Source organism: Antechinus flavipes, chromosome 2 (genome assembly GCF_016432865.1).
Source record: "Antechinus flavipes isolate AdamAnt ecotype Samford, QLD, Australia chromosome 2, AdamAnt_v2, whole genome shotgun sequence".
NCBI lineage: Eukaryota > Metazoa > Chordata > Mammalia > Dasyuromorphia > Dasyuridae > Antechinus > Antechinus flavipes.
Genome location: NC_067399.1, coordinates 448,397,296 through 448,424,669, shown reverse-complemented (window position 1 = coordinate 448,424,669; position 27,374 = coordinate 448,397,296). Strand labels below are relative to the sequence as shown.

The 27,374-nt window shown below is 35.4% G+C and overlaps 1 protein-coding gene across 1 annotated transcript in view; it reads left to right on the top strand.

Moving 5' to 3' along the window:
• MROH8 (maestro heat like repeat family member 8) overlaps positions 1-27,025 on the top strand; it is a 57,078-nt gene extending 30,053 nt beyond the window's left edge. The window contains exons 5-23 of the mRNA XM_051979335.1: positions 1,512-1,591; positions 2,149-2,293; positions 2,528-2,623; positions 5,644-5,748; positions 7,121-7,256; positions 8,915-9,033; positions 10,805-10,957; positions 11,424-11,584; positions 13,227-13,359; positions 14,473-14,663; positions 15,675-15,812; positions 16,103-16,217; positions 16,481-16,624; positions 17,278-17,442; positions 18,900-19,055; positions 19,860-19,982; positions 21,623-21,722; positions 22,330-22,395; positions 26,141-27,025. Of these exons, the coding sequence (XP_051835295.1) occupies positions 1,512-1,591; positions 2,149-2,293; positions 2,528-2,623; positions 5,644-5,748; positions 7,121-7,256; positions 8,915-9,033; positions 10,805-10,957; positions 11,424-11,584; positions 13,227-13,359; positions 14,473-14,663; positions 15,675-15,812; positions 16,103-16,217; positions 16,481-16,624; positions 17,278-17,442; positions 18,900-19,055; positions 19,860-19,982; positions 21,623-21,722; positions 22,330-22,395; positions 26,141-26,286 (2,472 nt within the window). The 3' untranslated portion in view covers positions 26,287-27,025. The remainder of the gene's footprint in view (positions 1-1,511; positions 1,592-2,148; positions 2,294-2,527; positions 2,624-5,643; positions 5,749-7,120; positions 7,257-8,914; positions 9,034-10,804; positions 10,958-11,423; positions 11,585-13,226; positions 13,360-14,472; positions 14,664-15,674; positions 15,813-16,102; positions 16,218-16,480; positions 16,625-17,277; positions 17,443-18,899; positions 19,056-19,859; positions 19,983-21,622; positions 21,723-22,329; positions 22,396-26,140) is intronic.
• Positions 27,026-27,374: the final 349 nt, after the last annotated feature.

Genomic DNA, 27,374 nt, shown 5'->3' with positions numbered 1-27,374 from the left:
AATAGTATTGCGCTATAAGAAATGACAAGCTTAATGATTTTAGAAAAAGATGGGAAGATTTGTACGAAATAACAAAAAGCAAAATGAGCAAAACTAAGAGAATATTTGTATATATAGTAACAAAAAATTGTTTTAAAAACAATGCTGGAACATATTTAACATATATAGGACTGCTTGCCATCTTGGGGGGGGGGTAGAGGGAGGGAGGGGAAAAAACGAAACATAAGCGATTGCAAGGGATAATGTTGTATAAAAATTATCCTGGCATGGATTATGTCAATACAAAGTTATTATTAAATAAAATAAAATTAAAAAAAAAAACAATGCTGGAGCTATAAATTTTAGGAAATAATTTGGAATTATGTAAGCAAGAAAGGTTCCTGAATACTTTCTGACCTAGAGATTCTTCTACTATGACTAGATATCATTTTTGACAGCAAGAAATGACTCACATGCACAAAAAATAAAAAAGAAACTAACAATAAAGCATGCAATAATTATTTGTGATAGCAGAAAACAAGAAACAACATTTGTAATCCACAATTGGGAAATGGTTTAATAAATTATAGTACACAAATGTAGTGAAATATTATACTGTAAGAATATAAATTTTTAGGAATTTAAGAGTTTGGGGCAGTTAGATAGTGCAATGGATAGAGTGTCCTGAAGTCAGCCCTGAAGTCAGGAGGACCCAAGTTCAAATCTCCTCTCAGAAACTTAATTCTTCCTAGTTGTATGATCCTAGGCAAGTCACAATAGGCTATCCACAAGTAGAGGATAATGATTCATACACAAAACATTTTGGCCTAAAAGCAGCCACCAATTAAGAAAGCGTTAAAGCTCAAACGAACCTGCCATTTAAAACTAACAATCCATCAAAATCCCTAATCCCAATATTGGACAATTCTATTAAGATTTAGAAGATATAATGCTAATATGAGTAACATGAATATATTTTCCTTGCACAAACATAAATACAGATCGGAACAACCGCTTACACTTAAACAAATAATAATACTCACACACTAGCACTCTATTACTCACGTTGTTAACCCAACTCAGGCGTGCATAAAAAGGAAAGATTAAAAGGAATAAAAGGAACTCGGCAAACAAAAACCTCACCTGTTTATCCCAATTGCCTCAGCAAAATAAAAAAAGAATTTAAAAATTCAAGGAACAACATACATGATACCAATAGTATAAATAATATCAACATGGAAAGAATAAAACTCTGGTCAAATACAAAGTCATTGTTAAAAAAAAAATTAAAGGACATATGCCTTTTAAAATAATTTATAAATTAACATTTTTGCAACGTGTGCTCAGGTATAAGGAGAGAGGAGAAGTGTGGTTTGAGTCATTCTTGGGAGGTATATGTCAAAATAAAACAGTAAATTTATATTTCAATGCCTACTCTAAATCTCTTCCTCTTTTAGCAGCTAATTTTATACTTAGTATGTTTTTTTAACGAAAATGTGATTATCAATTGAGTTGTTTCACTCTCATTTCAGATTCTAGTTCAGCAAGAACCACTTCACTCTCTCTTCAGTCCTGTGCGACAGGAGCTCTTTATAACTATCACTGACCTGAGGTAACTCAGTAAAACATTTCCTTTTTAGTGTGTTTTCATTTGGGAATCAAAGCCATAGCCAATTGTTTTGAACTGGTAATCTTAATGTCTTAGTGCTATTTACAGAAGAAAGAGGAAGAAACATTCATTCATTTGGTAATAGGTCTAAATTTTAAGATATCCCTGTATTGATTCAAAGGAATTGGGGATTTTAAAGATACTGTGGAATTCCAAAGCCACTTGGGAACACAGATCCTTTTATTATGTCCCCAGGCAGTGTGCAATCAGTGTTGGTCACATCCAACAAACGTGCAGTGCTAGGCATTGAAAAAGGAGCAAAATGAAACTAAATACTGGTCTACTCTTTTTTTCTGAAAGGCAGAGTTAGAAACTTTTTTAACCTTTTAATAGATGTTTAGGAGGACTAGGAGAAACCATCACACTTCTATATTTCTTCTAAAGACCAAATTATCCACTTTTTTAAAAATCACTTTGATTACTACTTATTATATTCAAATTGTATACTCTCACTTTCCTATTCCTCTATCTTATCAGATCTGATGTTTCTCTCTTCCTAGTTGCCAGGATATCAATTTACTGCTTGGGTCTGTTGATAGATCAAACCTGTTCAGGGATCTCATTAAAAGCATAATATCACTTCCCTCCATCAAGACTTTAAGTATACTTCAAATAGTCATGCCAACTCTACAATATGACACAGAGGTAATTTATCTCGTTTGTTTTGAATCTCAGTGGAGACATCTCCTGTATTTGGTCTTTTATAAACAATCAAATGTCATTCAGAACCAAATCTGTTAAAATGATTAAGCTAAAGAATATGTATCTTGATTTAAAGTGAAGTGTGATTTATAAATTAATGTTGAAATAACATATACTGCATATTCAAAAAACTGAAATCTTCATGTCTGGCATAATACTTACCTTGTGACTTTTCAGTCTCTTTACAGGCAAACATTTCAGGCATTCTGTGAAATGCTTCAGTGTTTGGTGATACAAGACCCACATTTAGAAAATCTTGATCAAATTTTGGAGGTAAAAATGATTTTGAGGAAATGGTAGAAAATTGTTCTTATTTAGTGAAGTATAAAAGATCTAATTACTTCTCATTAGGATGATTGGGATTTTAGCAGGAATATAATAGTAAAGTTACCTTTGTGAATAAACAAAAAAGATAGTTCCAGAAATATGATTTAGTGTATTAAAAGCTTATCCTTTCCAAAACATTTCTCATATCTGCTTGATGCAGGTTTGAAATTCCATTTTTAGGCATTTGTTTAATTAGATTAAGGCTTTTTTCTTCCAATGCCTTCTTTTAAATTGGAAATACTTCTGAGTGAATTATTTCACATATAACCTATCTGCATCTAATTAATTGTCTTCCAGTTGAGAGCAGCAAAGGACACTGGAAATTTAGGACATCTAAAAACAGCTCAAACTAGCTTATTCCTTTGTTCTCATATTATATATATCCTGTCATACCCTACGTACTTCAACCAATTAGTTCATTGGTTCATGCTGAACTCTTCCCTTTCCCTTCACCTGGAATCTGTAGCAGCAATACCCTCACCAGCTTCCTGGACTGCTTCCATTGTTTTTGAAAGGCCTCTAGAGAGGGGAGACTTTTAGTTTCATTCCTGTATTCCCAATCTATAGGATGGTACCCGGCACAAGAAAGTTAATAAATGCTTGTTGAATGGAACTGAGTTGTCCCATAAAATTTTTTCTCCATAAGCAACTCAACATCCTTTGCTCTCTTGCAGTGACTTGCTATTCTTCTCTGCCCCTATACCTACATGCATTTCTTGGACCAAGGGTAGGAGTTCTTTGAAAAATGTTCTTTGTATGTTTTTTGATTTTTTACGTCGACATCACTTCCCAATAACAGAATCCCACTTCCCCAAGAGAATCCTCTCATATCAAAGAAGAATTGTTAATGCAATTACATTTGCATTAGTCTATACATATATATAATCTATACTACTTTAGCAAAAGGAGAGCTGTGTATTCCATAATCAGTTCTCTAAAACTAAAATAAATGCTTTTATTTCTTTTAGAATAAAATTATCTGGGTAATCATACTTTGGGCTACACTTAAAGCTCTTTTAATCATGGGAATAGTCCTGCTTATGAACACATAAAAGATTAGCCAAAGTGAGCAAAACCCAACTTGCTCTTCTAAATCAAAGGTTCCCAGTTCTTACTTTTAGCCATATTTAGAGAAATTAAATTTCATTTACCACTTCTCTACCTTATTCCTTTATGTTGGAATCCTAAAGAATATACTGGTTTGAATGCTACCCTGTATTTTCAGTACTTTTTTTTTTTTTTTTACTGGCATCTCTCCTTTTTAAAAAATAATGTCTTATTTTTTTCTCAATTACATATCAAGACAATTTTTAGTTTTCATTTTCGCAAGATTGAATTAACAGTTTTTCCCTTTCTCCTTCCCCTCCCCTTTTCCAAAAATGATAGGCAATTTGATATAAGTTATACATGTGCTATTATATAAAATGTATTTCTATATTAGTCACAGTTGTGAGAGAAGAAACAGATCAAAAGGAAAAAAATGGGGGGAAACCCATGAGAAAGAATAAAATGAAAAAAAATTTTTGATCTAAAGAACAATCATCTGTTCTTTATCTGGATGTGGATGTTGGATTTGTCTTGGATCATTGTGTTGCTGAGAATCAACACATCACTAGGACACATATCCATACAATGTATTTATATCATCCATAAGAATGGTTGGAAGACACAGATTTTATGATATAAATGAAAATGCTTAATTTTAAGGCATGATAATAAGGTAGAACTGGGATATTCAAGCCTGATGAAGAAAAAAATTTAAGAGGTAATATGATAACTATTGTCAAGTATTTAAAAGCCTGCAACATGAAAGAGATTAGATTTGTTTGATCCCAAAACACAGAACTAGGAACAATTGGGGAGAAAAAACAAAGGGCAAAGTTAGGTTTGATATAAAGAATAACTAACTAATGATAAGAGCTCTCTAGGAGAGGAGTGGCCCACCCTGGAGGTAATGAATTATCCATTATTTGAGAAGTCAAATAAAGATAGGTTGGCTTCTTATTGGGCATGCTGTAGTTGTGATTTTTCTGCATGTATGAATTAGACTAGATGATTGCTGAGATCCTTTCACATTTAAAACTCTGTGATTCTGTTGTATAATTTCCTAGTACTCAGGTTGTAGTAAGTGTGGACTTAGCCCCAAGTAAAGATGCTCTAGGACTAGGGTTTTCTGATTTTAATGGTATTGAGTTGTACCTGGAATGATGAAAAGAAACCTGTAACAATGTGTTACAGGTTCAAGAATATAGTTTAACTATCAGTTGCTAAACATTTGGAGATTCAAATAAAGAGGAAACATTATATAAATCAGACTGTAAATCTGCTTTCATTGCTCAAATTAATTAGAGTGAAAATGATTTTAGAATGCTAATTTTATAGTTAAAATTAACTATATAGCACTTAATATTGTAAAACTTATACATCTATTATCTCAGCTAATTCTCACAATGACCCTTTGAAGTAGATGGAGATTATTATTCCTATTTTGTTGGTAATAAAAATTGAAGCACTCAAATATTCAGTGATTTGTCCAAAGTGAAGCTGTCAATTAATTGCAGAATTGAGTCCTCCTGCCTTCTGGCCTGTGCTCTTTATGCTATATATCTTTTTCAAACTCTATTGTATAACTTCTCTATTCAAAAAATAATATGGCTGATGAATATGGGAATATTTTTAGAAGAATTGCATACATTTAATCTATCAGATTGTTTGCTGTCTTGAGGAAGAGGGAGGAGGGAAGAGAGGGAAAAATTGATACACAAAGTTTTGGAAAGATGAATGTTGAAAGCTATCTTTGCATGTATTTGGCAATATACAATACAATTTTAAAATATGACAGTTACGGAAGAACATAAGGGAGTTCCTGTTGATTCTCATGTTTAATTGAGTAAAAGTAATTTGGGGAATCCCTTGTATGTCTCATATCATTTGATTAATACACTTGCTTTCCCATTTTCCTGCAGCTCATGGAGCCATGGTTACAGTCAACAAAAGACCATGAACGAGAGAGAGCTACAATCAGTATGTCTCAAATGCTGGGATGCTTATCTAGACATCTCAACTTGCAAGTAAGCCACCCTTTAATTAGAAAGTAAAGTAGATCAGAAACCATTCTAACTTTGAGACAAATTTCTTAATAGCAAATATAATAAATCTTTTTTAATACTAGCTTTTTACTTTCAAGATATAGGCAAAGATAGTTTTCAGAATTCACCCTTGTAAAACCCTGTGTTCCAAATTTTTCTCCCTCCATTTGCCCCATCCTTACCCTAAATAGCAAGTAATCTAATATATATTAAACATACATAGTTCTATTATATATAATGATTCTTAATAGAATTATATCAGCTTCTTTAATTTTTCTTATTTTCCCATTGAAATCATACATAAACTATACCACTTTCTCTCCCCCTTCCCCCCCCCCATCCAAGGCATAAAAATAAGTAAACTTTGGATTAGATTATATCTTCTGGCTCTAATAATTGAGCTCCCTTAATAAATCTGTATTTGACTTTTCTGAATAGAGTTGCCTTCTCTACCTTTCATCTTAGCTGCAGTTTAAGGAAAACAAATCTCTCTTGGAACTCTGCTACCCATTTAATCCCATTCAATTCTATGGAACCTACAGTTTCTTATCAAGGGAGTATTTTGGAAACAGACTAGAACTCAGTACCTTAGCCTCAAAGGGAATAGAATAAAATGCAGCTAATGAGTGAAGTTTTGGGTTCTTTCCTATTGTCCCTGAAAAAGCTATGTTTCCCATTTTTCTATGACCACCCAAAAAGAACCTTAGATATGAGCCCCTGTGAGGTATTATTACATTTCTGGGAAGTGGGAAGCAATGATATGGGAATGGCCAACTGGGGTCATAGCCCCCAAAGCCTACCTGACAGATGTGAGAGACAGCACAGTGAAATGGAAAGGGCACTGGCTTGGGAAAGTTTGAGGAAGATCTTTGCTTACTAGCTATGTGAGCTTATACAAGCTACTCAGCTACTCTGGATCTCAGTTTCATTATCTGAAAAATGAGGAAATCGGACTCAATGATTTCTAAGATCCTTTCTCGCTCTGAATCCTATGGATATTCATATGACTATGACCAGCATCCTGACCAAACCTTGCTAAGGAGCAAGATAATAATATAAACCTAGACTAGCAAGCAAGACCCAAATGGTTCACAAAAGTAATGTTAATAAGGGAGTCCAATGGCTCATCTTAGGTCAAGAGGTCCTTATTTTCATACTGCCTGCTGAGTGTAGGAGGCTCTGGATACACAAGTATTAATTATAGTCCAACAGGAGTCAGAATGCTGGGGACAAAACCTGTCTTCATTTGGGATGGAGTCTTGGTGTAAAACTCAAAGCACAATACCTAGAGAGCAAGTTGAAAGAGAGCTTGTGGCGCTATAGCTCATTCATTTCCCTTTTCCCTCCTCATTAGCCTCCTCTGTACTTTCAAAAGCTGGGGAGCCTAGTGGCTCTAATGGCCCTGCTTTGTGGGGATCCGGTGGAGGAGGTGGCCCAAGAGGCCGCAGAGGGCATCCACTACCTGCTCCACATCACTTTGAAGCTGAAGGGTAAGAAAATGCCAAAACCTGGATGAACTTTCATAGTTTCTAGCAAGCTACTTCTCCCCACTCTCATTCTTTCAATTGCAAAAGCTTTTTTTTTAAAACAAGAAATAGGAGATGGACAAGAGAGTCAAACAGTGGGTAGAGAGCTAGCAGGTCAGCTACAGATTGATAAAGTCTAGGCCACCAGAGGTTGTTGTCTTCTTACCAGATAGCGGAATGGTTCGATGGGTCAAACCTAACTATACAAGACAGTATGTTACAGTGGAAAGAATGCTGGATTTAGTGTCAGAATACCTTTATTTCAATTGTAGCTTGAACATCAAGTACTTTTTGACCCTAGGCAAAAAATCACCTTGCCTTTCTGAGCCTCAGTTTCTTGATCTGTAATTTGGGAATAATAATATTTTTCTTACCTGCCTCATGGGACTGTTGTAAGAAAAGTGTTTTATATACTTTAGTGGGCTCTAGAAATATGGGTTATTATTAGTTAATTCAGTTGATATTAAGCACCTACTATGTATGTACCTTAGCATCTAGCATATTGCAAGGAACATAGTAGATACTTAATAAAGGCTAATTGTTATTGTTAAATGATTATCAGGATCTGTGCTGCACATTGGAAATTAAAAGACAAATATCAATAGTCTCTACCCTTAAGGAGCTTGTTTGTTTTAGGAGAGGAAGGTTTACACATACAGAAAAAAGTAAATGGAGACTCCATATAAAAAATTTTGCAAAGTCCTTGGATAGGAAGAAATACCAATACCTGGGGTGAGGATCCATAAGAGCTCAGGGTAGGAAGGGGCATTGGAGTTGTGCCTGGAAGACAGAAAGTGTTTCTAAAAGGCAAGAGTAAGCAAGTGTGGGGGAGAGCCTGTGCAAAAGAAGGGGCACAGGAAGTGAGAAGATGAAAATGAGCTAGGGTCCAATAAAGAGAGAATGTTTGAGGGGAAGTAAAATGTGAAATCAGTTTAATCATATAGCTTGGGACCAGATTGTAGAAAGCTGTTAAGGATTAAACTGCTCTGATTTTTTTTTTTATCCAAGAGGCAATAGGTGAGCCATTGAAATGTATGTGGGCACAGCATGGCAGTAGGAGTCACTACATCCTGGGGCTTTCTGCTAATCAACAGGATAACCTGGATGATTATGTTGACCAAACCTGAATACACAGAAACAGAAGAGGTTGTATCCACTCTATTCAATTGAGACAAAATTTCCTGTCTGGAATCTCTCCTCTTCCCATATATTGTCATCTAATGCTTCTCTTGTCCCAGATTTCCCAAACCAACTTCCTTTTGCTCCAGGACACATGGGTCTCTCCATTTTTTCTTTGATATTTTTGCACATTAGAACAAATTGAATGATTTTTTTTTTATATTTTGCTGTTGTAGAACTTCCTATTAAAATGTCTTGTCTCCTAGTCCACCATTAACAATTGATAGTCAATTATCAATCTATGGCTACCTAAGGCAGCCATATGTGACAGATAATCACATGTATTTTAGGAGAAAATAAAATCAAAGTTTTAAAACATTGTAAATTGGTCATGGATGTAGTAATCTCTGTGGATTAGATAAAGAACCTCAGTTACTGAACACTAATTTATAAAATCTTAAGAAGCAAAAATAAAAATATAGCATTTTCCATATATTTTTCAGGTATTACTGCTGATAGGAAGATTCGTCAGAATATAAAAGATACAATGAAAAAATGTAAAGAATTACTAGACATCAGCAACATCAAAGAGTTCTATAGCAGCCCTTTCAAAATTGCCCAGGTAATTGACATGATTCTGGAAGGCAAGGTGTTGGTCTTTCTTTGCACTTCTATATCTGGCCTAGTCTCCTTGGTTGGTTAGAATATGATGGGAAGGAGACCAGGATCCCATGTTGGATCCCTGCCTGTGGATAACTGTATGGAAATGAACTGTGCACTTCTCATAAACTGTACCCTCTCCCCAGTCAGCTATGTCATTTGTATTGGCAAAAACATGGCCGAGTCACTAGGAGAATGGATGAAAGAACAGGAAGGTTTAATATAATCACAGAATCATAAAATCAAGTCTCAGGGCTAAGAAAGACTTCACAGGCCATCTGAGCCAATTTGTACCTAAGTAAAAATCCCTCCTAAGCAATCCTAAATATCTGCTCTTTGCTACTGGAATTTTTTTCCCTAAGAATAAGTTCTACTGAAATTAGATCAAAAGTAGATCATGTTTATGAAGTTTCTCTTTGTATGGTGCTATGTATTAGAGAATAAATGCTATGTAATTATGATATTGAGTCCAGCCAATAGATTACAGGTATTACCTTAAACAGAGTCATGATCTATTAGTTCTGCTCCATTCAAAAAAAGTATATATTATTGAGTCCAATATAAATATTGGAAATATTTACCTAAAAGATAATAGCAAAGAGTTAACAGATGGCTCTAAAGCAGAAATTTACCTAGGATTCCTGGACTTTGAAGGGTTATATAAATAGATTTCAGTGGGTCTGAGAACTTGAATGGGAAAAAATTACATCTTTCTTTTCACTAACCTCTAACTGAAATTTAGCATTTCCTCTAGTTATTTAAAAACAATAATTTGGAAAAATAAAGTACCATTAATAAATTTTAAAAAATATATTCTAAGAAGGGTTTGTTGATTTCATCAAAACACTAAAAGGGTCTATGACATAAAACCTGGTTAAGAACCCCTGAAATAATTATTTGAATATTATAGAAGCTCTTCTTCACTACCACCCCTTGCTTATAAATAGTCTCATTTTTCTCAAAGTCAGAGATTCAAAGTTTTTGGATTGACTTGGCATGACTTGTCTTGAATGATTTGAGGTAAAAGAGTGGCACTTTCAGAAGGATTTAAGCACAGTGTTTTGGTTAAATCTAAGCCCTTCTTTAATTCATGTTTCTCTAGGGAATCAATAATTGCATTGTGTTAGAGAACTAGATATAGTAGAAAAAACACTAATATTAGAGTCAGAAGATCTGAGTTTGATTCTCAAGTCACACTTGAGCAAGTCCCTTCATCTTTATTCCTTAGTTTTCTCATCTTTAAAATGGGGATAATAATGCTTATATGCCTACTCCATAGTCATTGTGAGAAAAGTATTTATTAAAATTTATGTAGCAATGTAGAAATAAATGTTTTACCTTTCATTTACATCACTCTTTATGCTTTTCAGAATGCTTTAAGCATTAATCATCTCATTTCATCTTCACAATAAGTCTGTGAGATACACAGGGCAGATATTATTCTATTCATGGATCCCTTCAAGATCCATGGATCCTAGGTTAAGAAGTTCTGCTTTAGACCTACTTGTTAACTTCTTATTGCTATCTATTAATTATAAGATCTTTGACAAATTTTTTTTCCAGATGAAGATTCTTAAGTTCAGAGAGAAGTGACTTGCCCAACTTTGTGTAGCTAGTTAATGGCAGAGATAGATGGAGCTAGAGGCTCAGAGTACTAGCTCTTGGTTTGGAGCTCTTTTACACCTTTGACACTCTTTTACCTCTGAGAATTCATTCCTCTTAATGTGTTTCAGGTCTTTGAAGTTCTTCTTAGTCCAAATGAACTTGTTCAGTTTATAGTGACTACCTTGGATGGACTGAAAAATCTGAAGCATCCTTGTACCCAACAATCAGCAGGAGAGTTGCTAGTGACATTGGTCAAAAGTGCTGAAACACGATTTGAGAAGGTGAGAGATTCATGGGAACTAAGTTCCTGTATCAGAAGCAAGGGTGAGGAACCTATTATTAATTTGCCTAAGTTAATTGTAAAGTTTGTAGTTCCATTTGAAGCAAGATAGAGTGCTTTTGCTAAAGGGACTGTGGCCCCGAGCTACTTAGGTTTTAACAGCATCCAGGTTCATTTCACTCAATAACTAAACATTTGTTGAGTATTGACTATGTGCACAGTGCAAAAGAGATTGAAGAGAAAGGCTTTACCCTTCAGTGATTTATAGCCTCATTGGAAGAAAAAAAATGACTCACATATATAAGTTATATGTCAGCATAAAAGAAAGAATAAAGGTATATCTCATTTTATTATCTTGTCTGTTATCTTGGAAAGTCATTCTTTTAGTTTTAGAGGCCACAAGAATGACACTAAGATGCAGTTATACACAGTAGCAAGGTTTTAGTTGCTTGCTGTTTTCATCTTAGGTACCGGACATCATAAGAGCTATTTGTGACCGGCTGCCCATAATCAGTCAGCCTAGTGCCCGCCAACAGGCCATAAACATTGTGAGCCTGTTCATCTCCAGGCCCAAGTATACGGATGTAGTACTCAACCACCTTTTGTTTTATCCGATTCCATTTGACAGGTAAAAAGTTCTCCAAGGACCTCTGCTTGGAGGTCTTTGAGGGGTGGTAGGAACAGAAACAATTTATTAAAGAAACTTAGTTGTGCCTATATCCTAAATAAACTTTATATACTTATATTCACATGTGTGTGTATATATAAACATATATAAAATACTCATATATACATAGTTGTATATTGATAGTTCTGGAATTCTGCTCCTCTCTATTCTCAACTATTTTCAATATTGGCATGTCTGGGTATTGAATGCTATATCTGGGGGGAGAAATACTATATTCTTATGAGAGGTAGTATTGTGTAGTAGATAAATAACTAGCTTTGGAATCAGGAAAACCTTTGCTCAAACCCTGCCTTATACATACTAGCCTAGCAGGTCATTTCATCTATTAATACTCTAGGCAACTCTCCAAAACTATAAATTCATTAATAAACGGAGTTTCCTCATCCATAAGTTCCTTTTATTCCATATATGAAATCATAGGTCTAATCTTTATCCCTAAGTCTATATCCTTTGGAAATGTCAAGCACATTAGGAAGTTTAATTCACCAATCTGGCCTAGACTAAATATGTACACATTCACTACACAAGGTACCACATGATTTTCAACCAGCTTACAGTAGCAGTTGGTAAGCTGAGCATTAGGGCCCCTTCTTTCCTCTACTAATAGCCAGTTTCTCCTTAGAACTTGGAACCAATTGAACTATATCTCTAGCCCTTTTGGCAGCTGTAGCTCTGTTGTGTCCCCTTCCATCTACATATTTTTTAAAAGGTCTGTGCCTCCTTAAGTCCCTGGAGGCTTCCCTGCTTCAGTAGATTTCCCCATTCTCTTCCTGAAACATTCTCAGCATATTGACAGGCAAGCCACAGACCTTTTTTAAAAAGACATTTCTTCATGGCTTGAATTATATTTATTCTCTATAGAAATAGTTCTAGACTTAAGGGGAAGTTGACTCATTGTAGGTACTTAATGATGAGCAGAGATTTCTTCCTTTCATTCAAGAAGTGCATTTTTTCCTGCCATAGTTATTTCTCTAACCACATACACTTTGAGATATCTGTTCCATATTTTCCCATTAGTAGTCAGGGTCAGTATTCTATTTAAGATAGCTTAGAATATTGTTTAAGCAAGGGATACACTGATTTTTGCATTAATCAAGTCTGCCAAATGAACAATACAATTTTGCAACAACTAGAGCCCAAGAAAACAAAAATGCTCACATATTTACAGAAAAGATTTTGAGATGACTGCTAAGGTAATTCTTCCACTCCCTTCTTGGTTCTTCCCATGCCTCCGTGGTCATGATTTCTCCCTCCCTCCCCCACCTTCCACAGCTAGTTGCTAGTACTCAAAAAAAAAAAAAAAAAAAAAAAAAAAACCAAGCAAAAAAGGATGCATTAGTTCAGATGAGGTGGAAAAGCTGAATCTATATGATTTCCTGTAAGAAAATCTAATGAGATCCTTATTAGGATGAAGAAGTAACTTCAATCTCTAAGCCTAATAAGGTAGCTATCTCATGGATATTAACAAGTTGGGTTTTTTCATATGCTGGGGAACTGAACTGAAACTAGTAAACATGATAGTTTTTTTTAGACCTTTGAATCACCATTTGCCCTCTGTCTCAGTGCTTTGGGATATTTTCAGACATTTGGCTGAGTTGTGGAGGACTCTTGATATTGACTTGCCCAGCACTACCTGGATTCTGTGGAGACTGCTGCGGAAGCTACAGAAGTGTCACAATGTGGATCAAGAAAAGATGGAATATATAGCTGTGGCGGTAACCCATCTTATGTCCTCTCCCATCTTCAGTACAATTCTCTCTGTTACATTCATGATGTCTGGCAGGCAGGGCACAAAGATTAAGGAGGTATTCCCTTTTATAGCTATAATCGATTTTACATCACATGAATTGAGTCCACTGTGCTGTGCTGAGTGCTTAGAGTATGGGGGGCAAGGGAAACAAAGAAGAAGCAGAGAGAGAAAAGGGATTAGCTTGGGGAAAGACTCACTCATTTGGTAAACTACCTTCTTGATGTTTCTTCATTCCTATCTTACACCTCTAATCCTCATGCCACATGAATCTGCTTCCTAACATATATTTCTACTGATCCACAGAAATGAATCAATCACTTCTTATTATTTTCTAGGCATTATACTAAGTGCCAGGGAAACAAAGAAAGGCAAAAGAAGAGTCTCTGTCCTTAAGAAGTTCACATTCTCAAACAACATGTAAATAACCACATATATACAAGATACATGTAGTATAAATGGGAGGGGGGAAAAAGGAGAGGAAAAGCTGGATTCAGATACCAGTCTGGGATGCTTTAAATTTACTAAAAAGTATTGGGATGGATTTCAACTCCCAAAAAAGGTTGCCAGGTGGGATTGCATTTTATTCCCTTCTCCATCGTCCCTTCTCTCTGTTTCCATTTTCCCTCAAAGCCTTTTAGCTCAACAACACCAATCTTGGACAGTGAATCTTGGAGGTTCTCTGTGGTAATATCATGGTAGCAGAAAGAGCACGGAATTAAGAATGAAAAGACCTGGAGGTTAGACTCTGTGCTGCCATTATTGAACTGGGTGACTGTGAACAGTTCCATTCTTCTTGATGGCCTTTAGTTTCCTCTGCATTGAAGGGCTAGACCAGAGCATATTTCAAGATCCTCTTAATTCTGTCATCAGTAAAGTGCATGGGTTTTGCAGGGATTCAAGGGCACTTCCTCAAGGAGCAATTCTCTCATTTCTTTTGCTTATATTGATGAGGCTATCTTATACCAGTAAGACAAGGGGCTAAGATAACATGTGCTGGTATAAGGAAAAGTGAAAAGGAAAATCAGCAATTTGGGTGGGCAGGTATATGCTCAATTGATATCTTTTCTGTTTCTTTCAGGCCACTGAGGCTCTTTATGAAATATTTGTGGGAAATAAGCTGCAAGCGGCAACATATCGACTTTTTCCTCAACTCCTCATGGCCCTCCTCATTCAGGTTCATCACAGCATTGGTCTTACAATGTCAGATATCACTATCCCTGATGATATGTATCTTAGTAACAAAGATATTTCTACCTCTACCCCTTTGAGGTACTGTCAGTTATAAAATTCATGCTTATAGTTGGTAAAACAAAGAGAAAATAATGGGATCATTAGACACACTTATTGGCTTCGCATGGCATTTTGTTGGTAGCTGGGCCTGACCAAGAGGTACCAAGCTCTCTACAAAAGAGTGGGACAGCAAGAGTAGCATCAGAATATGTACAGCAGGTTGTCTGTGGCAACCTTTGAAGGTTAAAAAGAAGTACCTAAGTTTATTTAGCAAAATATCTTACAAACTTACTAAGGATAATATAGAGACATAGACAGTATTACTTTAGTGGTACAGTTTTTTATTTTACTTTTAACTTGTGACTTTTCAACCTTTTATTTATAAGGCTGATGGAAATTTCTTTGTGTATCCAAATCTTTTTGCCTTCTTTCAGGAAAGGTGCTGTGAGTGGAAGCAGCATGGTAATGCAGAGTTCATACTTGACTAAGAAAGATTCAGACTGAGAGTGGAAGACATTTCTTCTAGTCCTGATTCTCCCACTTATTGGCAATTTAACCTGATTCAAATCAATTCTCCTCTCTGGGCCTCAGTTACCTCCTCTTAAAAAAAACGAGGGCATTGGACTAGATGATTTCTAATGTCCTTTCCAAATCTGATATTTTATTTTAATCTCCTATTACATATATAACAAGCAGTTTTAGAAAGCAGTGTTGTTCATCCTTCAGAGCACCCATATCATAAGTCACCAATCTCCTCTTCTTCTCCGTATTCCCCCCCCCAAATGTGTTGAATTTCCAAATGCTAGGAAGTAGGAATGGAAGATCTTCCCAGGCAATATTACCCATTTAGGTTTCTTGAATATTAAGGGAATGTTAAGGGAGCTGGAATGAAGAAAAGTACAATTATGTATGCTCTGATTCACAGTTATTGTTAGGACTTATACTCATCCCTCAGTAGTAAGATCAGAATAGGGAGCTTAGTTTGTGTAAATGTTATTTTTCTTTGAAGAAAATGTTGTATCCAATCTTTCTGGTATTGCTTCCATTAAGCTTTGCCATACAGGCTACCAAGACCCTCCTCTTAAGAACAGCATGCTGGTATGAATTTAATGTCATGGAAAAGAGAAAAGGATGGAACCTGCTAGAAATGGAATATTTTCATCTTGATGGAGTGTCTCTTCTTGCCAAGTAAGACATTAATATGTCTTATTTATCATGATACTTAAATTAGCCTAGTCTCCTAAAGAAAATAATGGTATATAATCTGTGGGAAGACTTCCACAAAGCAGGCAGGGCAAGTAATGATAATTCAAAGTCAGATTTTGTAGGAATTCAGGCCACTGCCATTCCCTCCGTAGCCCTCTATTTCATGCAGAAAATTCAGATTACCTATCGGGTCCCTCTATAATGGCTCCAATTGCCTCCTGGGCAAGCCCCATTCTGACATAGGGTTATCTTACTGATCCTCTTCTTTACAGTGTTTTATTGGAAAAACATGGTATGCTTGCTCATAAGGTCTTATACTTGCTAATCCCTTTACTTAATCGAGGGAATGAGAAACATAGACTTACATCTGCAGCCTTCTTTGTTGAGGTAAGAATCATTCTTTAGAAGTAGGATACAGTAAAGATGTAAGACTATAAATTCCCTGCCAGGATATGCCCCAGAAATAATGCTGGGTGAGGTCTCTGTCTTAGCATGGATTTTTTGGGGTGGGATAGGAAAAAAATTGTCATTTATCAGTAGAAGTTTTGTGAGCTTCATACTTGTAATCTCAGAGTATGATGGGGGGAGGTGAATTTCTCCAATGAATAGCAAGTGTTCCAATTAATTTGCTATTATCACTCAAAATGTAGCTTTTCCAGAGTCCAATGGCCAAGAGGATTCCCAAAAGATATACTATTACTCGATTAGAAGAATGGCTATATCATGAAAATCATCAATTCAGATTTCTCAGCCTGAAAGGAATGGACAGCCTTCTCTGTCATCATCAAGGAAAGGTGAGAGAAAGGTCCCAGAACTACTGATAGCCTTTTTAAAAAATTGTGTTTAATGTTTAACATATATGAGACTGCCTGCCATCTAGGGGAGGGGGTGGAGAGAAGGAAGGGAAAAGTTGGAATAGAATTGATTGCAAGGGACAATGTTGAAAAATTACTCATATGTTCTGTCAATAAAAAGCTATAATAAAAAAAAATTGTGTTTATATTATTGTCACTTCCCAATTCCCCCTAGCAAATCTTCCTTTGTAGAAAAACAATATAGAATTGCTTATCTTAAAGCATATATAGAATATATCCCAAACCTCTGATTACCAGGTACAATAAACAACCATTAACTACTCCCTTGAACCTCACATGAAACCTAAAATCATGCCACTGAGATGGAGATACAGAAATATATCCCATCCTCATGAGAGTTGGCCATAAACAATGAATTGGGTTAGGATTAGCTTTAGGGGCCTTAAAATATGTCCTGGTAGTCTTGTCTTTAACTCTTTTCTCCATTCCTGCAACTGTTTCCTGTTGGGAATCAAACTACCAGGCACTAAAGAAAGACTCGGTAAATAATTTTAGCCAAACCAACCTGGGACGAAATATTATATTGACTTTTGCAAGTAAGTTTCTAATTGAAATTCTTTTTGGGCATGCAGGAGGAAGCTATCAAAGGCATGATACCAGTCATCTTAAGCAATTTAAGTGGAACAGATGAAAGGATTATTTTATTTTCCATCAATATACTTCGAAGTCTCCTTGATACCATGGACTTTACTACACTCAAAACTACCATACAGGCTCTATTCTCCCTATTTAGTGATGTAAGACAAAGAGGGAAAGGGAAACTTTGCGAAATGTGGGGTACTTACAGATATACATAATACACTCACACACATATATATATGTGTGTGTGTGTGTGTATATATATATATATATATATATACATATATATACACATATATACATATGTATAAGTACATTTTGTGTACATATATATGGTATGGTGATTAGAGTTGCTGATACTAATTTATTACATTTGTAAGAGCATATTTGTATGCCTATCTAATTTAATGCTAAAGATAAACATATGAACTTGTTAGGAAAAACATTATTTTCATTTCACGTGTTAGAAAATTGAGGCACCAAAAAGTCAAAGGATTTGCTCAGTTTCACAGAGTAAGTCATTTACAGAGCCAGGACTAGAACCTAGTTCTTCTGGCCTCTTATCTAATGTTCTCTCTCTGTAACAGGCTGCCTTACAAGGTGGGGAAGGCGGATATATTGAAAAGAAGATTGAGTTTACTTTCAAAAACTAATCAGTGAACTTGAATATACTGAAGCTGGCTTACAAAAAGATCACATGAACAGGGTATCTGTGTAGTGTTGTTCCATGTCAGTTATAAAGTGACAAATACAGATAGAAAAAACCCTATTCTCCCTATTTAGTGATGTAAGACAAAGAGGGAAAGGGAAATTGCATATGAGCCTCTACTGCTCATATGCAGACAGATGGCCTGTGTATCTTATTGGAATTTTAGATTCCCTTCCTTCTGCCAAGTAACTTCAAGTTAGTGTTTATGTCGAATTATTGAATGATTTTTCTAGGTGAGCACTTTATATGAATTCAGTTTAATTCAACCTAATTTAGTCCAATTCAAGAACTATTTAATCAGTTTAGTAGTATATGCAGAGCACTGTGCTAAGTAATAGGAGACACACAAAGTTTAGATAAGAGAGGAGCCCTGCTCTCGTGGAGCTTATTTCCCAGTAGAAGAATAAAGCATACATACAATAATGCAAATTAATACATGGCAAGTGCATCAGAGAGAGGTGCAAAGCAAAGTACTGTGTGAGGTCTGAAGGGAAAGGTCATTACCAACGAGTGTAGGAGGGCAAAATTTAGGAAAGCCTTCATGAAGGAGCTGGCTTATAAAGGATGGGGGTAGAAATTGAGTTGAAGAATAGAAATGAGGACATTCTGGAGATTAGGAATTTTATGAGTAAAAAGAAATACAGAAAAACATGATACATTTAAGGGACAGAAGGTAGAAAAGTTTAATTGGAGTGTAAAGTACACAATAAGTATTATAAAATGGAGTCGAGTTAAAAGTGACAAGATTAAGAAGGTCTTTGATAAGACAAGAGTATTTTCAGCTTTACTTAGTAGGCAATAAGGAGCCACTGAAGATATTTGAGCAGGAGAGTAGTAATAGATTATTGCCATAAAACAAAAGTGAATACATTTCAATAATTCTCCTTTTGGGTACCTTCTTCCTAGGTTAGACCAAATGTCCATCTTTTTGCTGTGAATGTTTTTGGAGACTCCATTAAGATGGTGAAATACAAGGATAAGCAAGACATAAAGGACCAAATTCTAGAGAGTTTGATTCCATTACTTCTCCATTCTCAGGATGAAAATGATGCAATAGCTGAGGTAAGTTATGACACATTGCCATTTTCTCCTGTCCATGTAGTAAGCAAATCACAGAGGTTTCTATGGGATTTTATTTTAATGTCATGCTGTCATTTTGAAAACTTGTCTTAAACCATGGGTCCAGATTTGCTGTCTATATGGGCTTTTGTCCTATCACCTCCTGCCACTAATTTCTCGGCAAATCAAGGACTAAAGATGAGCCTTTTGAGGTGAGAAGAGGTATTTTTCAAAGTGGGAAGAGGGCTATGGCAGAAATCAGGGCATCAGAACTAGGAGCTTGAAGGAAAAAGTATTAGTCAAAATGAGGAATAATTAAGATGGATGATAGATGAGACAAAAGGAAAGCCAGAAACTCCAGCTGACATAAGATGTTGAGGTGAAATCCTTAAGGGTACTGTGCATTTGATGGCTTGTCTGAGTCCTTTGGGCTAGTAGGGAAGAGGGACATTTGCCCAATTTTGTTGCAGGGACTGTAATTCAAATATGTGCCATTTAGGGCAGGAAGGAATGGAGGGTGGTAAGCAGATTGACTACTCAAAGCATGTTTGTGCACAATAATAAACATGTCACAAAAGTGAGCTGAGTAACAGATAAACTAGGCCTTATTTCTGGCCCAAGATATTCATCGTAACCTATGATGTAATGCTCTTGAAAACACTAAATTTTGGTGCACCTTTCATGAGAAAAGGATCTTCCCACCCAGAATTCTGATATAGATCCTAATAGTGGCTTCAGTAGGATTGCCAAATGTAGTTCCTGTTTATTTTTTAATAGATGTTTGTTCCCAATTTCAACCCTTCACAGGAGAGCATTAGGGTTCTTACTATATGTTGCCATTTCTTAAAATGGAAGCTGCCACGAGAAGTATACAATAAAGATCCTTGGCACAGCAATCCTTCTGGAATAGGAGTAATCTGCAAATTCTTTGTAAGTAGACGAGTGCCATGGTAAATTCTTTTGGTGTAATGACTTTTCTTAATAAAGCAAATAGGGCTAGCAGGACATTTCCTGCTCCTTTCTATTTCATTGGTTGTTGCCATTGGATCGCTGGTCTGTAGTTTCAATATGAATAAATTCAGTTCCACTTTCCATTTATCCCTTTTCCTAAAAAAAAGACTACGAAATAAATTTCTAATTCTACTAGTTTATCTCAGTGGTTATACTGTTAAGCACACAGCAGGTGCTCAGTTTGTTGGTTTGAATTAAATGTGATATGTTAGCTTTGAAACCAGCTCTAAACTGCTCCCTGGATCTAATGAAGTGGATTGTTTCACTAGCTGACAGAAGGGGCTATAACAGTGTGGACCACTGAGGCAATGTGAGACCTCACTTCAGCCTGATGTGAATATTAACTGTTGCTGCTGTGACACCTGCAGCCCTGATTTGGAGACACTTATCTTCTCTCCACAAACTTTAAAATTTCTGTCAGATCCAAGCTTGCACCAGGATACCCTTAAGGAAATTCATATCAGAATCATGACGAGGGGAGGATAATCAGGAGGTGTCCCCTTTGGGAAATTTAAAGGGTACTAACAACACTATCTCAAAAGTGTGCTTTTCCCCCTGTGACATGGTGATAGCAGTGGTCTTCTCTGGACTGCCCCATCCCTTTAAAGCAGTGTAGAACTTTCACATTTTATTCTTTTTCTTCTTTCCCCCTAATTCTTCTGTTCCACATACATAAATTGATAGTTAATAGCTTTGCCCAGAATTATTTTAGGAAATCTAATCCTGGAGCTAATTTGACCCTGCTAATTCCTTCAACTTAACCAGCCTCTTCTGGGCATCCTCTAGATTACTGCCTAAAGTAGATCCAGTATAGTCTATTTAGTATCATGAGATACTGAAGGGAGTCCAAAGGACATATCCCAAGGCATGTCCCAAGGCAAATTCAGAAGAAGCTTAGGGTGAAGAGTCCTGGCTTGGGTACTTTGGTGGAATGTTGTACCTTTGACCTGTTAAATCAGTGTGACAATATATTAAATGTAGCAGAGAATCAATTTTTATAGTAGCAAGTGCAGAACAGTTGATTTGAAGTTTTATCTGGGTAGATTTGTAAGCTCCCTAAAAACAGTTAACCTATCTTTTATGTGCTGTCATTCATTACTTCATTCAACTATGGTGGCAATGAGCCACTGTGAGAGATACAAAGTACAAGTCACAAATTCTGCCTGTTATTCATAAAAAGACAAAGTATCAATGTCAAGTAAATGATTAAATGCCACATAACTGGAATAGACAAAAAATACTACAGAAGTTCAGAGAAGGGAGAGATTTCTGTAGTCATCACGAGAAGGCTTTGTGGTACAAGAGGAAGAACTTTTAGCAGGACCTTCAAGGCTAGGTAGAAAAAAGTACAGAGAGCATTCCAGAGTATCATGAACAAAAATGTGCAGATCTGTTATTTTACATTTAGGGATTTGTTGTTATTTATCAAATACTCTCATTTTAATCACACATATAATATATTCTGTGCCCATAAGAAGCAGTAATGAAGTTTACAAAGATCAAATCTATATTGACACTGCTTATTATGTCTTTTTTTCCTCCTCCCTTTTGCCCTCTAGGAACAAAAATGTAGGGGGAAATGTAACATTATGATGCAGACCATGAACTATATCAAAAACCATCAAGTCCAGTTAAAAAGGGCAGCGATACTTTTTACAGGTAACTAGACAATTATTTCATTTTATTAATCTAGTTAATTTAATTCATTGATTAATTCAACAAGTATTTATTAAGTATCCATTATATATGTCACTATGATAGGTGTTGGGATACAAAGACAAATGAGATAGCGCCATACTTCAAGGAGCTTCCATTCTCTTGGGAGTTGGGGAGGAAACTGACCATTAGTCAATATAAAATATATACAAAGTGATTTCAGAAAGGAGAGTACTGCTGATATTGCAGATCAGGAGAGGCCTGATGTAAGAAATTGCACTTGACCTATGTTTTGAAGGGAACTCGGAATTCTAAGAAGCAGAGGTGAGGATAAAGTACATCCTCCCAAACTTTCCCTATTGTTATTCTGTTATTACTAGCCTGAAGATAATCACTGTGGAAAAGACATCTGGGAGAGAGGAAGGCGGGTTTCCTGGGTAACTACCAGACTCTTAGAACCTGCTCAATTTTCTCAAACTGCTTAGTTTCATTATCTGCAAACTGTTTATTTTTTCCAAAAGAGAGAAGTGCTTTACCATGTATTTCCAAGAGTATAAAGCCAAATTAGTGATTATTTGGATTTTCTATTTCTTTGTTTTCCTATATCTAGGGCTGTTAGCAAAGCACATGGACCACAATGAACTCCGAATGAAGGGAACCGAATGGATAGAGGATGGTAGGTGATAATTTTGGAGAGTATCGAACTCGTATATATTTTTGAAGTTGACTGAGAATGTCTGGGACACCTGGACTAGATAGAAACACATATATAGTTGGTTTAATGTACTGCAGATGTTCTGCAAGATAAAGCTCAGAAACCTTGATTCCTATAGCATTAGCCTCACTATTTTTTGCAGCATTTTGATGCCAACAATTCAATTCAATAAACAGTTATTAAATACTTGCTATTGCAAGGCACTAGGGCTATAAAGACAGATATGTTATAAAGTCCTGTGCTCAAGGTTTTATAGTCTAATATAGAAGAAAAAGCAAATACACAAATATCTGTCATGTAAAATAATTTGATCAGTACAAGGAGAGATCCAGACAATATTCTTTGAGAAGTTTGAGGAGTGAGGGAGAGATCATATGCAATTGGAAGCAGGGAAAGGCTTTTTGAAAAAGATGGTACCTTAGTAGGGCCTGAAAAGGAGGAACTTTAACAATGTGATAGGGGAGGAAAGGGAACCTATTCTAGGATTAGGAAATGGGGAAAAGAGGATAGAACAAGAATGGGAAGTAGAGGAGGATCCCTTTTGGCTAGAACATAGTTTGCCAAAAACACAGAACTCCACACAGTATATATGGAGGGGAACATGACAGAAGACTGAAAAGGCAAAGTGGAACTAGAGGGATAATGTGATCAGAATAAGTTGAGTCAGGCAGATTTGTTTGTGGAAAGAGGAATGAGCTTATGAAGGTGACTCAGGATTAGGTCATTGCCATTAAAAACTACAGAAAGATTATCCTTAAAGAGCTCTGATTTATTAATCACTTTGGAGTCTTCAAGGGAATAATAGGAACTATACCATCTCATTATGGGTTGTAAAGATTCAGCACCTCTCAAACACCTAGCAAAAAAGGACCTGATGGCCAGAATTATACGTCAGAAGCTCATTATTGTTCATAGACAGATGATAAATCCCTGTACAATAAATACCAACGTCAAAATATTCTGAAGGACTCAATCAATAAACTGTAATAAAATGGGACTATAAAATAAATGTGTATTGACTGACTAAACCATTATCATAGATAACATAATGTAATATGCCATAATATAACATATATAATATCATAGATAGCATATTGCCCACAATTGCCTGTTTATAACAATGTCATAAAATTTTAAGAATAGTCCTTTTAATATATATTATCATACCAAATCTCCAAGCTTCATGGAACTAAAAGCTTTCAAAATGTAGCCAGTCAGCTAATAAACATATCCAAATCACATGGAAAACAAAATGAAGTATATTTTATTTCTGTTTGCTACTCAAGTTGTGTCACAAATGCTGTCAGACAACGGAAGATGAGTTAGCATCCTAATACTTTTATTCAACTATAAAATCCAGTTATTTTATCCCTCTGTGGAGGAATAATAGGAAGAGAATGATTTGTCTGTCCTAGGATCAGTTCTATATGATCCCTATCAAAAAAGATGAGAATAGGGGCAGCTAGGTGGCGCAGTGGATAGAGAACACCAGCCCTGAAGTCAGGAGGATCTGAATTCAAATTTGACCTCAGACACGTAACACTTTCTAGCTGTGTGACTCTGGGCAAGTTATTTAACCCCAATTGCCTCAAGGAAAAAAAAAATAGCATTAATATAAACAGCAGCATCTGACATTATGTAGTACTTTAAGACTTGACAAGCATTTTATAAACATTATCTTATATGAAGATTCTTAACATAGTGATATTAAGAATGAGTTGTGGGAGATAATGGAGGAAACAATACTAATTAAGAGGATATAGTTGTCTAAATGAGAAGAGATGAGGCCTAGGCAGCTAAGATTAAACCTAGAATGGGCTGATTTGATTGCAAAGGTAGAATTGATAGGAGTTAATAAAAATAAAGGGTAAGAGTCAAAAATAACATGGAGGTTACCAATTTGAATGCCTGAATAGCAGAAATATAGATGTTAGGAGGAGGGAAAGATTTTAGGGGAAGATACTTGAAATAGTTATAGGATATCCAGGTAAAATTATCTAGTGGGCATTTAGAAATATGGTACCAGAGCTCTGGAGAAGAGAGTGGTAATATAATTTGATAGGGGATGATCACTTCTCATTAGCATGAGTGATAATTGACACCAGGAAAGTAGATAAAATCTCTAAACAGTCATCCACTGCTATACATTTCAATGTAAGTTTCTTAAATCTTCATACCATTCATTACTTAGTCATAATGGCATGGTCTATGCGTATCTGGAAACCTAGTCTCTTGTCCGATTCAAGGATTTTCCAGAATTTGCCTGCTAGGAGATGTGAGGCATTTTTTTTAGTAGCTCTAGTGAGAAAATGCTGAGACTTTCCAAAGAATGGTTCACAACCTAATTGACTACTTTGTTATATCTGCTGAATTAATGGTGACTTTTCAATAAGAAGAGAGGGAAATTTGTTGTTAGTGTGAAATTTTGTGGGCATTTTATAGTTTTTCCATTTCATCAATCAAAAAAGAACCTGGGTATTTTAATATTAGGTACCTTTTTTGCGATTAGAATATGCTACCATTAGATGTCATGGGTTCAGACTGTACATGGCTTTAAAGGCTTTATCTGAAAACCAGATTAGAACCTTGAACATTCTATTCCTTTGAGAACAAATTAAACACCTTTGGATCTGATTTTTCTTGTGCAGCATGATGAATATGGAAATATGTTTAGAAGAATTGTATTTGTTTAACTTAGATTGGTTGCTGTCTAGGGGAGAAGTTGGGGGGGAGGGAGTGAGAAAAATTTGGAACACAAAGTTTTGCAAAAATGAATGTTGAAAACTATTTTTGCATGTATTTAAAAAAATAAAAAACTATTAAAATAAATTAATGTATCATAACAATTTTTCAATCACTTCTAAATCCATCATTTTCATTCACCTTCCGTCTTTATTTGGTTGAAATTATATATTTTATTCTCCTAATTCTTCTTTTTCTTTTTTGCTTTGTATTTAATAGAGTTCTTTGGGGATTTCTTTGTATTCCTCATAGTTGTCAATATTACACCATACTATTCAATTAATATATCAAAATTTATTTTATTACTGTTGGACATTTAGATTGTTTCCAGTTATTTTTTGTTTTTGTTTCTACAATTACATATAATGCTATGAAAATCTTTGAACAAACAGAGTTTTTTTTTGTTTTTGTTTTTATACAACTTTTAAGATATAGTCCCAGGAACTCCTGAGAATTTAATTGGGATAAGGGTATGATTATTTTTATAATTTTTACTGTATATTGATGGATTGCTCTCCAGAAATATTCTGTTAGTTGGCAACTCCACCAACAGTGAATGAATATGTTCCTTTACAACCCCAATAGCATTTTTTTTTAAACTAAGGATATAATTTAATAAGACAAACCATATGAATAGATTATTTGGCAATATAAGTCCTACTTGAAAATGTAATTATTACTCATGAATAAAGTATGGAATGAATGTTTAACAAATAATTGCTGAGGGATTGACCAAGACATCTATGTATTTATAGACATAAAACTGGTAGAAGGTGGAATGGGGTCTGTGCATTTCATGGGTCAGGTCAAAAAGATCTAAAGCTGCCAGGTAGAAAGTAAACCACATGGAGCCCATATTCTTTCCTATACTGGGATCAATATGGTATGGGGATCAATGCTCCACATTTGAATCAAAGAATTAAATCTGACTGAGCCTTTAATCAGCATTTTTCTCTTTCTTTAGTTCTGAGACCTCTGCTGCAAGATCCTGAGCCTTCTGTGCGTATCATTGCCTGCCAGGCTCTTTACAGAGTCCAAAAAGCAGGTGCAGAACCAGAGCCCAGACCTGAAGCACGCAGAATGAGGAAATTTTTCAATTTTATCTATTAGAAATAGTTGGAATCCACAAACATCAGGTGAGAGGCCAGATCCATGTAAAGACACAGAAGCTTTGAAACCTCTTTCTTTTTCATACTTAATAAAAGCACTGAATGATCTGGGATATTTACTATTCTACTTAAATGGTAGGACATCTTTCTTGAAATCTCTTTGAGGTGTTAGAATATTAGTATAGAGTAGGGCAGACTTTAGATTGTTAGGAAAAAAACAATGGAAAAAAGTACTACCTTTTGTACCTGTGTTCAAAACCTATATGTTGGATAATCCAGATAGATAAGCCATAACAAGTTAACAGTTACAATGATGGTGATTCCAATCTAGTTAACTCAGGACGCCCTCCCTGCTCAGGGAGGAAAGGTTAGAAGAAGGAACTTTTCTGTAGTACAGAAGAACTTCTCTTATTTATATTTAAGTGGTGTTACTTTTGAAACTTCAGGACTAAATATTGCCTTTTTCTCCAGAGGATATATATTCCCAAGATGAAAAAAAGAACACAAGATATGATTTTTGTGGAGAATTTACTTGAAATTTTCACTGTCACTTGATTCCTACTCTATTCAGCTATTAGAAAGATTGAAGAAATAATCAATAAAATTACATTAGAGGTTTTAGAAATATCTATTTACTTCAAAATTTTTATTATTTTTGTAGATGAATTGTGTTGTTGTTTTTTCCCCACCAGAGTGGGGTTTATAAAACCCTTATAAAATCTTTGTTCTCTAAACAGAAATTTCTGGAATTTTCATTTTGTTCAATTTCAGTGATTTGAACTAAACAAAACATTATACTGCATATTGCTGTTTGCAATATGCTGTAATACAACATTAAATATTTAAATATTAAATAATACATTTTGTGTAGTCTTCACTTATGTGAATATTTTGTAATGTAATCACTATATAAATAGTAATTGTTTTGCATAATTGCAAGATTAAAAGCAAGCAAGCAAGCAATGAGTGTGTATTAAGTACCCACTATGTTCTAGAAATTGTGTTAAACATTACAGATACAAATCCAAAAGTAAGACAGGAACAGCAAGTTGCCCATATTGGCAGTATTCTTCTGGATAAGCTGGAATG